The 12,634-nt window shown below is 54.1% G+C and overlaps 1 protein-coding gene across 2 annotated transcripts in view; it reads right to left on the bottom strand.

Annotated features, from left to right (window-relative positions):
- Positions 1-12,634, bottom strand: part of PIK3R6 (phosphoinositide-3-kinase regulatory subunit 6) — a 38,235-nt gene that overhangs the window by 17,723 nt on the left and 7,878 nt on the right. The window contains exons 1-4 of one of the 2 annotated variants that reach the window (XM_009463222.2): positions 11,408-11,862; positions 6,484-6,616; positions 3,203-3,286; positions 1,977-2,068 (exon numbers count right to left, since the gene is read on the bottom strand). In XM_009463222.2, coding sequence (XP_009461497.2) covers positions 1,977-2,068; positions 3,203-3,286; positions 6,484-6,496 — 189 coding nt within the window. In that variant the 5' untranslated portion in view covers positions 6,497-6,616; positions 11,408-11,862. Of the gene's footprint in view, positions 1-1,976; positions 2,069-3,202; positions 3,287-6,483; positions 6,617-11,407; positions 11,863-12,634 lie in introns of those variants that run through there. The other variant, XM_087751221.1, reaches the window with a different exon arrangement.

Genomic DNA, 12,634 nt, shown 5'->3' with positions numbered 1-12,634 from the left:
AGCAGTCATGGTGGGAGAGAGCGAGCAAAAGTTTCTAACTGAGCTCTTTAAGGAGCTCCTTTCTGTTGCAAAAATTCATGTGAAAATATAAAACCACTGGGAACCCTCTGGAAAAAGCCTGTTTTACATTTGGTGGGTGTGGGACCAGAGTGGACAGGGAGGAGAGGCTTTTGCATCCCCATCCTGGCCTGTGGGAAGACAGACGGATGCTCAAGCTGACACAGCCCTGGCCCCTCCCTGCAGCCTGGCTCTAACTGACAGCTCCAGCAACGGGAATGCCCCTGGATAAACCTGGGAAAGATATTTCCATCCCAAAGATACTTCCAGCACCTTTCTTCAGGGATGCTGTGCTGATGGATCTGAGTTAAATGGAACTGATGGCAGCAAAGCTTTAGAAATTATCAATAAAATGAATAATCCTGAATTGCTGAGACCAGCTGATATTTACCCAGAGCCCCGGAGGAACTCAAGCATGAAATTGCTAAATTATTATCTGCGGTTGGTACTGACTGCTCAGAGCTGCTGCAGTACCAGAGGAATTAAAAAAAAAAAAAAAAAAAAAAAGTGACACTGATTTCCAGGAAGAGCTTCAGGGAAATGAAAGGAATTACAGACCGAGAGGCCTGACATCCCTCCTGGGCAAAGCGAGATAAGAGTAGCAGAGTGATAATAGGTATAACAGGGAGGGCCTGACATGGCTTTTGCAGAGGAAAGCAGACCTTGAGCCCTCTGGGGGCATCCCTGCATCCATAGCCAAGGGTGATGTGGGTGCTCCTGTCTGTCTGGATTTGCAAAAGCCGCTTGGTAAGATCCGTCCCCAAGGCACTGATGGAAGTTAAACTGCCATAGCATGAGAGAGACATCCTGCAAATAGCCTCAGAGCTGCTTAAAAGGCAGGAAACAAAAAGATTAGGAATAACTGCTCGATGTTCCCAGTGCTGCGATGTGTGCGCAGGGGTCCGTGCCGGCCTGACACAGCTCAAGTGTGATACGGGAGGGTTGACGGAGGGAGGGGACAGCCTCTGCGGAGGGTGCTTGGCCCCCCTGGGGCTGAGCAGCAGCTGGCCCGAGACACCGGAGCCGAGCAATGCTGAGCAAGACGGCTCCATCCTTCCAGCTTGAAAGGACAAATAGCAAAGATGCAGAGAAAATGGTACGGGGCGGTTTCTGCACAAAGGATGACTAGCAGGGGGTCATCACCGGGGTGGGGAGGATGAGGTGGAGGGGGACATGAGCTCTTCCTCCCTGCACCGGAATGAGAGGGCGCTGGGTAAAATGAGGCAGGCTCATAAAAAAGAAGAGGTGCTACTTCTACACATGATATCTCATCAAACCAGGTCATGCCAGGATGCTGAAGGTGCTAAATGTTTACATGAGACCAAAAAATGACAAGACAAATTAATGAAGCAAAAAAAATCCGTCACAAAGTTTCCGTCAGATGCTCTCAGGACAGGATGCTGGGTTAGATGTTTCTGCTCTGACACCCTCTGGGACGGAAATGAGTGACATGGAGGAGAAATTTCCACTCTACCTGTGACTACAGCTGGCTGGGGTGGGATGAGGGAGATTTGGGGGTGGTCGGAAGTGTTTCGCACTGTGCTATTTGCAAGCTGCAAAGGCCAGCTGCCTTTGGCTGCTGCGGCATCGAGGAGCCTGGGGAGGTTCCCTGCTCTGCCCATGCCTTGCCGTCACTTTTGGGGCAAACCCTGATCCCTGCAGCTGGGGACAAACTACAGCTCTGCCCTGGTGTCCCACAGAGTTTTCCACTCTTTGCTATGAGCCACAGTCCCCAGTTAGGCTCAAGGCCCCCAAAAATCCCTTAGCCATCTCGAGCCCGGGATGCCCCATGAGGGAGGCAGAGCCCCGCAGGTGGAGTTGAGTCCCCATCCCTCTGTTCCCCCGGGCCCCGCAGCAGGGCACACGCCACAGAGGGGCTGAGCCCGGCACTCAGGGGACGTCTCTGAGGCAGCACTCACCCTTTCCAACTCCTTCACCAGGATCCTGACCAGGATGGAGCTGTTACTGGGATTCTGGTCGATTTTTTTATGCAGGGTCCATCGCAGCATCCCTGAGAAGTGAAAGCCAAGAGAGGTCAGGTTGCAGAGCAGAGCAGCGGTGGGTCAGGAACGGCGTTTGACAGAGGAATCAGCAGACCTGGGCACTGTTGCTGCAAAAGTCGCCCACTGGGATGCTACATTGACATCACTATCAGAGCTAAACCAGGCTTCTCTGCCCTCTGCTTCAATCAGTGACCCTCTGCAAGGGACGAGTCATGCTGCTGCCCTGATTCCGGACGCAGCATTGATGTATTGTACCTTTAACACTGGGAAAACATTGGAAAAAGGTCCCAGACATCCTAGGACTGGGGGGCTGGAGAAAAGCAAGGCAGGGCAATGGACATGAAGTTTGTTTCCTGTTCCCTCTGTTGCTCCGGTTTTGACGGCCTGCTTTCACCACCTGCCCCTGGGAATTTGGGCTCCTGCTGGTCCCAGCACACAGCACCTGAATGTGGCTGCCAATAGCTCACAGAGCACGGACCACAAAGCAGCTCAGTCCTGCAGATGTCAAGGCTCATTCCAGACAAAATCAAATTTAATTAACTGTAAAATATTCTGTTCACTCCAAGTAAAATCAATTTTTCAAAATCAATTAAGTTTCCTAAGGCTGTAGCAGTCCGGTTGCTGGGTCAACCAGCGTTTTATTCTCCAAAACTGTAACACGGGGATTTCAACTGACTCTTTAGCGAGGAGCTGAGCAGTGCGCGGCAAAGCGATACCCCCGCAAGGAGAGACGGGGAGACTCCAGCTCAGAGGTGTTGAAGGAGTTGGACGGGGCTGTGCAGTCAGTGTCAGAGCAGGGAACAGCATCACAACCTCTGGCATTTGATGTCCCACCTCAGCGCTGGACCCTCTGAGCAAGTGAAGGGTGTAGAGGATGCAACGGCCATGCAGAGGAGGGATGAAAGCTGCTGAGGTTGGCACGCAGCAGACACCAGGAGCTTGCCAAATATTTAGCTCCTCCAAAAGCAGGTTAGAAAAGGCAGAGCAGCACCAGGGAGGTGAGGTCACCCCGTGTCCCCCCAACCCTGGCGCCATCTGAGAGAGGGGAGCGGTGGGGGGTTAGGGGCCAAGCAATGCCCCAGCGAGGCAGCGCTGGGGACGGCGGGTGCTGACCCCGGGAGCCGTGCCGGGGTCTGCCTTACCTCGGTCGCACTGGCAGGCGGGGTGGTGCCCGTCCAGCTCTCGCAGCAGTGTGCGGACGCGGCGCAGGATGTCCGACTCCACCTCTGTGGGGATGAAGAGGACGTGAGCAGCCAGGTTGGCACCCCTGGGAGACCAGCACCCAGGGACAAACCACCCCACAAATGTCACCCCACCAACTGGTGGACCCTGGAGCCATACTGCTGAGCAAAGTGCTCCTGCAGGGACATGGCAGCAGGGAAGCTCTGCAAAGAACTGCCTATGCATGAGCTTTGCAAAGCCCCTCTCTCCCCTTGTTCAGTAAAAAAATCACACATTAAATATAGAAGCTAACGAAATTAAACCACAGCTTGGCACTGTGAAAGAGCACGAACACCTGGCACTGCATGGATTCGGCCTCAACCTCATACACATTGCAAGGAGCACTCTTGCAACAAGGTCTGCCGCCCACACCGGCAGCTCACCCCTCATAGGAAATCCAGGCAGAGCCACCAGGCTGGGCATGTCACCTCCTGCCTTCCACCCACGACCCCTCACAGCCTCTCCTTGATGTGTGACCACCCACCCGCGAGCCCGAGCACCTTCTGCTCCCCCAGGCAGGGACCCGAGGTCGGTGCTTCTGCCTGGTAACCACCACATCCACCTCGTACGCATCAAAACCAAACTGCATCCTGCTCTTGGCCAAAAATAAGTCTGACAACCTCAGACCCAGTTTGGGGTATGACTCGTATGTGGGGTGAGGGCTTGTGGTCACGAGTGAGCTCGCATGACAGCTGGCTGGACATGCTCACCGACACATCGCAGATGTAAAATAAAAGTCGGCCCTGAAAGCATGTGGGCTATCTGCCGGGAAAGCTGCAAGGTCCCTTTACTGCACCACAGCCTGTCTTTGCATGCCTTCTTGCCCTGGGCAAGAGAATTTCCCTATCAGCAAAATGATTCTTGCTCCCTCGTAATAAAAAAAAGCATTATATAAAGTTGGGTATTATTAGGTGATGTTCTCCTTCTGCGGGAAGTTGTAGGCTGGAGCAGCCAGAACATGGCCCAATCCAGGGCATGGTTTCAGATGTTTGTGGTAACCATATCCCAGGACCCTTTCCTGGGGCAGGTTCCTGCCTCTGTGTTCACTGTCGGGGCTCAGACCATTGCCAGCAGTGGCTGAGAGGGTCTTGTCTGCGTGGCAAGAATGCAGGCAAGGAGCAATTAATCCAGGTCCTAAGGGAGCTCCAGACACATACTGCCCGATCTGAGTTGTCTCATCCACATGGGATTGCCTTTTGGGATTGGTGTCGTTACCACCACATTTCCCGCCCAGTTTTGCTCCTCAATTTGCTCCTTCCCTCCACACCCTCTTCTGCCACAGCTCCATCTTCCCTAACATCAGAGAGATGGCGAGAGGACAGTGGTGGGCACTCATCTTTACCTACAACAAAGAGAGGAGGCAGCCAGGGTGACTGTATTTAAGAGCTGTGCTCAAGGACCACAGCCCCCAGACGTCCTTCCTTGGCTCTGGAAGGAGATAAAGCCAACTGGGCTGAGTCCGGTTGGTGGAGCAGGTGGTGCTTCGGGCTTTACAAGGAACAGTGACTGGGGGAGGTGGGATGGGAGCTGGCTGGTTGAGAGCTACAGGAAGGGAAACAGGAAAATACAGGGGGAATTTCACAGCTCAGCTGGAGGGCCGGGCAAACAGGGCCATCTCCAGTGAGTGCTCCTGTGGGCAGAGGACCGTCAGGACATGAGCATGCAGGAGATGGTGCAGCTTTGACTTTCTGCCCCCTCGTCCCATGCAGACCCATGCACCGTCTCAGGATGGGCTGGAAGCAAAAACCAGAGACGATTTTTTTGCTCTTCTACTGTGTCTTTTAGAGGGTGTGTGGGCCCAGGGTCATCATGCAGGGGAGTGGACATGGCACCCCAGAATTGCCACCGTTCCCTCTGGCGATGCACAGCAGAGAGCAGGAGCACTTTGGCCTTCGCAGCACCCTTGCTGCCTCCTTGTCACCAGCTTGCAGGGCAGGCAGCATGGCCAGAGTCATGACAAGCCACCCTTGCCCTCTCCAAGCCCAAGACTGCAGTGCCATGGGTCAATGAGATGGTGACCAGGGCATAGGGGCAGCAGCCACAAACCCTGCATAAAAAACAACTGGGAAAAGCAAAATTTAAAGTATTGGAGATGGCCTATTCCTGAGTACACCCCAACAGCCGAAATAGTTCTCCTATTTACTGACCCCGGGAAGTACATCCCCTTAAGGACGCTTGTATGGAGAATTCATTCAATTCAGGCTTCCTCTGCAGAGGAGAACTTGCTGCTGTGGCTTCAGTCGAAGCTATGTTAGAAAACCACCACACAGATGGGTTCACAATTATTCGCACGTGCTGGTGCAGTTGTGTGTGCGTACATGGGAAGTCCCGTCTCTGCCATCATACCTGCACGGGGAGAAACTACAGTGCAGAAATGTCCTTCAAAACGGGATTTTTCTCAGCTTGGAAGTGTAATTTGGGGAAATGTTAAAATTCTGCTTTGGAAATGTGTATTTTCTCTCCTTTTTGTTTTATCTCCAGTGATTTTATAAAGCTTCTCAATTTCACTATTATGTTCATTGGTTTTGCACTAGGGAATTACACAATAATGGACTATTTGAAATTTCCTATTCTTTTCATTTGTGTATGTTTTTAATTACCAGGGGAAGTTTTTCCTGAGCATAGATATAAATACTGTCCTCTTTTTCTAAATCAAAGTGACTACAGCCATGATACACTGAGGTTTTTTCATGGGGAGCAGAGCGTCAAAGCGTTCATTCCAACACAAACAAGAGGCACTTTGATCTAAAAACAGTCTCAACCTACCAGCAACAAACAGTAGTGGCTTAGAAATGAAATAAAACTTTTCAGTGTTGATATCCTGACCTTGGGGTGCCGGGACACCAACACCACCTTGTGAAACAGCGTGAAAATAAAACACAGATGGGGAAAAAATGGACACAAAAAATACAATAAAACATGAAACTGCTTTAAAATTCAAAAGTGAACGGTTGCTTTCGAAGTGCCACTCTACAGCAAATCTTTTGGCTGCCCCTCAATTGCTTTGTGCCTCATTTCTCATCTATCCAGCAGGGTCTGCCAACACCTTGCAAAGAGCAAGGTCTGCGCAGCGGCACTGAATCCTCCTTAGATATCCACGTATTTTATCAGAGGGTAATTGAGGCACAAGAGGTGGATGAGGTGAGTTCATTCGGTTGGGACCTCCCTGTCCCGGCACCCCGGGGTGCTCAGCATCACTCACCTGTGCTCTCCATGGCCGGGCTGAGGCTGCAGCACGGGGTGGGCACGGCGGCCGCGGAGCGTCTGCAATGATGGGGTGAGTGCGCAGCTGCTCCTCACTCCACATGGGCATGGCCTTGGGTCCTGTGTCTTGCCTGCGAAAAAATAGAGCATGCTTAGCTCAGGCTGGTGGTGGAGATCAGGATCAGCCTGAACGACAGCGGGGAACCACAAAGCCACCGGGACACCGAGGGCATGGAATCCCAGCATGGAGCATGTCTGGCAGGGAGGCAGAGCCCTAAGGGTGAGCACAGCATGTCTCGGGGGCTGTGTTTTGCTGGAGAAGGCTTCGTCTCAAAGCTGAACTCATCTGAACACTTGGCCCCCAAAGCCTCCCACAGCAAGGAGGCCCCTGGGGATGAGCATCAGCATCACCACCAAGCAGGGCAGGATCGGGAACCTCATCCTCCCCAGGATTTAGAAGAAGTGTTCAGGTTAAGTCAAACTGAGTCTGAAATGCAAAGTCCAACCAGAAAAAGAAGGAAAAAAGACCTCAAATTTCCATCAGGTTTCTATGCTCTTGTGCTGATCTGCTGCCATCCTGATCCAGCATCCCAGAGAAACAAACCCCGAGGAAAGCTTGGGAGCCTGTTACACTGCACAGGGAAGCCAACCTGGAGCCAGACGCTTCCCTTGCCCTCAAGCATTGTTCTCTCCAAAGAAAGAGGAAAAAAATAATCCAAAGAGCTGAGGAGGAAGGAAGGGAGATTTGCCTGTGACACGACCACAGGCAGGCTGGGGAGCCGGCATGGGGCAGCTGCAGGGGAGCAGAGGAGATGCCGGAATCTTCTGTGTGAAATACCACCGCTGAGATGCTCAGCTGTAGCGATCTACCCCACAACTGGGTCCCTCCTGGCCCGCAGCTCCGGGGCCTTGTGGTCCTGCCCCGCCAGTGCCCACGGCGAGGCAGAGTCTCCCCCAGTGCATTGCCTTCTCCCATCTCCCCATCCATAGGCACAGCAGCAACCACAGGGCTGTGCTGCCTGTATTTACAGCCTGAGTGAGCTGCAACACCACTTTCAGCATTTCTAGATAGAGGCTTTTCCAGCCTACAGGTTTTGCCCTCTCTTCTTGCCTTTAGGGATGGAAAAAAACCCAGCTCATAGCTCTGAATTCTGTGATTTCCCTGAAACACCCACATTTGTGGCTGGTAACAGGGAGCCCACCTCCAGCAGTCCCCGAACCAGCACGGGCAGCAATAACAACACAGTCCCGTCAGTCCTCTGCGTCCCTCCAAGCACAGTCAGGCCATCAGCCCACGCCTGTGCTCATGTATTTGCTCTATTTAGGATTCACTCTATTTAATTTGTAGATTTAGGACCTAACTCTACCCAGGTAGGTCCTAAACCTATAAATATCCATCATCAAACCCAACAGCTCTGCTGCTGCAGGGGGAGATGGACGGACACGTGCAGGAATGCCCCTGCCACGCACCACTCGAGCCCCGAGAGCATCCTGCTCTCAGCAGCTTTCAGAAGCTCATTAAAGGTTTCCTGCAGCACGCGAAGTTTTCATAACCCACCCCAGACCCGTGTGGCCTCTATTTCTGGCCCCAGGGCTGGATAACAAGGCCTGGCACCCAGCCACCAAGGCGGATTTCCACCGCCTGCTGGGCAGCAGCGCCGCGGAGGCAGCTCCTGGCTGCATCTGAAAGTGGAGAGGACAAGGGAGGTGAGGACAGGGGTCCTTCTGCAGGTCAGGAGCTTACTATAGCAAAATCCGTGCCTCTGCTTGCCCAGCTGGCAGGCAGCTTGGTCCAGGGCTGGAAGTGGGGAGGAGATGCCAACCCTCCTCCAGCTCAGCTGCATGCCTGATAACAACGTTGGAATCGCATCTCTGAGGCATGTGGATACTGCTGCAGCAATGGATGTGCCCTTTCCTCCAAGGTGACCACCCTGGGGTGTACCAGGAGGGCACAGCAAGGCAGAGTGTGTCTACTAAGGTCAACAAACCATTTCCACCATGCTGATGGCAGCAGCGTTGCCTGTGGGTGAATCGCGGTGCTGCCCACAGGTTGTTCCTGCCTTCCCCTTCATGCCCATGCTGCCACCCCTGGCCGGGAACCGGCTGACCCTCCGGAGATGCTCGGCACCGTGGGTGGAGGGTGGTGAGCAAGGGAAGGATGCTCTCACGCCCTGGCCACAGCCAGCCACAGCACTGACAGCCTGCAACAAGCATCAGCCGTCTGTCTGCGGACAAAGGGGGCTCTGCTTCCACAGGCAGACATGGGCTGTGCCTCCTGGTATGTCAGGGTGTGGGCCAGAAGAGGAGAACATCAATTAATCCTCCTAGTTTCAAAAATTACAGATCACCCTCTTGAATCATTGGCTACAGAAGGAAAGTGAACGATTCTCCTAATCCCTTGCACGCATAAGAGCACCAAATACCGTACTGCAGCGTTACGCAGCCTGTGAGCGGTTGGCACCACGGTTCTCAAAATGATATTTCCTGCTGGGAAAAGTGCTGGGGTCCCCAATGCCATGGGAGACCCACGGTGAGTGGCAGAGCCGGGGCTGCACGCCGGGCTCCTCCGGCGCACCTGCCTCGGGGCTTGGAGAGGCTGCCTGCCAAAGCGAAACGCAGCCCGCTGCTAATCGCATTGGTGGTTTTCCACATCCGCATCCTACCTGCCCGCGCGTGGGAGGGGAACTGGTGACGAAACGTGGAACCTGCTTGGTTTCCAGATTTAGAAAAGGACTCAACAGAGCCAGAGCGATGTGAGTTCCTCCTGCCTGAGAAACTTTGGTTCTCAGTTCACCTGTCTGCCTAGAAATTGCTGGCTTTCCTCACTGTTGGCAAAGAGGAGCTGAGACTGAATCCATAGTGCACCTGCCTGCTTGGGTCTCCCAAGAAAATTCAACACAAAATGCCAAAAACTGGTCTCCAGCATATTCAAAGTCCAGTCACGCCGTCTGCGGGAGGACAGGTAAACGTCGTATGAGAGGAGGCATGAAAGGACATACATGGAAACAGGCTGGTGGGGAAGACTGGGGTCAGTCTGGTTCCTGTCAGGCACCAGCTGCTGGTTCTCACTTGGCCTGGCCATAACCAGCACAGGGACTTAAATGAGCAGAAAATCACCCATTTTCGCTGGGGACATTTTCTGCCTGCTTTGCTCCCCAGGGGTGAGGGTACCAGGGCTACCAAAGGAGGAGGAGGGATGCAGGGCTGAGGATGGGAAGGGCTGAACAGCCCCAGTTTGGAGCAGCTCAGGCAGCAGGACCACATTCACCCTCCTCAGCCATGACAGACGATGCTGCCTGCCCTTCCCTCCTGGGCTTCACCAGAGCTTTCCAGAGAGCAGCTGGCCCTGCAATCACCCTGACACAAATGCAAACCCCGTAACATGGTGAGGAAGGCTTTGAAGATGCAAGAGCTTGTGCTGTAAGCAAGGACTAAATTCAGCCTTTGCGCGGAGCATTTACAGACAGTTCCTTGCCCGTGGAGATGTAGGCTGCTCCCCAGCCAAGGTGCATGGGTAGCTTTTGTGTGACATTAATGAAGCCAGGCTGATTTATGGCAGATGATCTGACCTTGACACCTCTCTGGCTGAGCAGAGAGTGCCAGGGAGCAAAGACTCAACCTACACACCCCTGGGAAGGAGACTGCCAGCCCCTGCCCTGGCAGTGACGCTGCTCTGGGCAGAGGCTGACCGTAAGGGCTGAAGCCCATCACCTGGCAGGAGAGCTTCCTTGAACACCAGCTAGCAGCCATGTGTCACTTCAGGGACACAATAACCCTCTGAAGCTCCGATGACACACTTAGAGCTGCTGATTTGGGTGAAAAAGCACTTTAGCAGAGGGTGTGTGGAAGTGCAGGCACACACCATGGAGACCCCAGTGCTGGTGTCAGAGCAGTGGGAGATGTCACCCACTGGCACCCAGAAACCTGGGGTGTAACAGGATCCCTGTCACTGCACCAGGCTGTTTCTTGTCCTGCTGAGACAGGATCAGTCCCCAACACCCAGGCTGTGCTCCTGTGCCTGCCAGGCTGTTCACAGGACGCAGCAGCCATAAATCCCCTGGGAGACCAGATGCTACACACTGGGATAGGATGCTGGGACCACTCCTTCCCTGGAGAGGATGCAGAGGGATGTCCCTGCCTCCTCTGCATGCAGGGACAAGTCTCTTCGTGCTGAGCCCTTTGCCATTGCCACCCCTTCTGGTCGCAGACCGTGGGGCTAAAGACCCTGGGTACAGCCACTTCTGCACTTTGTGCCCGTCGAGCCCTGACCACCACGAGCTGTGAGCCAGCTGGGGGGCTCCCCATGCCCACGGCTTGCTCAGGCACTGCATGGGGATGGCAGGTGCAGAGACGGACTGAGCTGCATTGCAGCCCTCGCTTCTCTCCCAGGGATCTGGGCGAGCCAGGTCCCCGCTCCCAGGTTTGCAGTGCTGGCCTGGTGTCTCATGCAGGGACACTCTCAGCCAAGGGGACTTCACTGAGTCTCTAGGACCAGACCCTCAGCATTAACTGTGCCACATCCCTGCATCCCAGCACAGCAGACGGGTTGCTGCTGACAGCAAGTGTCAGCGCAGTCCCCAGAGGAAGGGGAGCACAAGACATCAGAGCCTCCCACTACAGACAGTCCTCTCTGCCTGCCTTATCTCTCCCAAAACAACTGATGCCTGGCACAAGCAGGGGTATATTGTCCCCATTTCTGGGGATGGACTCTGCACTGGTCCTAGTGCCTGGTGGACTAACTCAGACCTGCAAGAGAGGTCACAGGCTTTCGCCTAGGAACCCCTGTCCCGCTCCCCCGAAGGCTGGGTACAGGATCCCCCATCACACCCTGCCCCTGCACCAGCCCTGCTGTGGGTGGGAGCAGAGGGACCACACAAGGAAGGACCCTGTCCCAAACCTGCCCGGCTCCGGGCTGCACTCACCTTCCCTTGCGTCCTTCCAGCTCCCAGGATCACAGCTCCCTTTGGGGCACAAGACTGTCCCAGCAGGCACAATGTGAGGAGGAGGAGGGAGGAGGTGGCGGTGGATCAGGTGCAGCTGAAGGGCACCGGCTCCTTGGCCGAGGTGCAGCAGGTGTGAGCTAGATGGTGAAGCAGCAATCCCCACGGCATCTGCGCCAGAGCCCACGCACAACGCTGCCGAACGCGGATGGAGCTCGCTTCTGCTCCATGTGCATGTGTCTGAGCTCGCCGGTGACCACAAGCTTTCTACCCAGAAACAGGAAGGGCTCACAGGCCCCAGCCAACGCACATGACCGTGGGGAGACGATAGATGAGTTGAAGGCAAATATGACGGTGCAGGGCGCAAAAGCAAGCCCTGCAAAAGTGCTGGCAAGAGGCAGAAGCCACTCAGTTCCCCGATCCACATCCGTGAGGGCTCCTCCGCTTTCTGTCCCCCTCCTCCCCCCTTGGATCTTTTCCCTTCCCTGCAGCAGACACGAGACACATTTCATCCCGTAACTGGTTATTTTGCTGTCTGCCAGCTCAGCAAGACCAGAGTCTTCTCTGCATTCATCCCACTTCTTTGCAGAGCTGCAAATCCCCGCTTCCTCTCTGCAATTCTTAAAATACCCATGGCATCAGCTGTATTTTATTTCATTTGCAGAAAAAAAATTTAAAAGGAAGGGCGAGAAGGGAAGTCACATTCCTCCCTTCAGTTTTCAATAACCATGAGGTTTTTTAGCGAAAAAGCCGTAGTGACTTAAAAGCCATCTCTCCCAAGAGTTTGGGGTAGTTATGGGAACCATCTCTCTATATTCTTAAAAATGAAGAACTTTGCACTGAAAGCACAGTTCACCCTGGAAACTGGCAGATAAGACCATGGGTTAAAGGGCTTTGCAACCTCATCCTCTTTTTCCAAACTGCCAGGGTGGCGGTGAGAGCGTGAGCAGGACCTGGCTGAGCATCAGGTGCTGAGCACCCCATAAACCCATCCTCAGTGTCCCTCCTCTGCAGGGCATCAGGTATTGGGGACCCAGAGGTGGGGAACAGTTTGTGACAGCTGCTTTATTTTAGCCGAGCTAATACAAGACGAAGTGCAGTCCCATATGGAGCTGAGGCCACGGGGGCTGGGATCCTCCAGTCTGCCTCCCTTCTCACCTCTCCATCCTCCCAGTTCTCACCCCCTTGAACCCCCTTCCTCCTGAGCAG

This window comes from Nipponia nippon, unplaced genomic scaffold, assembly GCF_047370975.1.
Source record: "Nipponia nippon isolate SJK-2023a ecotype South Korea unplaced genomic scaffold, ASM4737097v1 scaffold_14, whole genome shotgun sequence".
Lineage (NCBI taxonomy): Eukaryota > Metazoa > Chordata > Aves > Pelecaniformes > Threskiornithidae > Nipponia > Nipponia nippon.
Note: the sequence above shows the minus strand (reverse complement) of the source record. Positions and strands in the feature narration are given on the sequence as shown.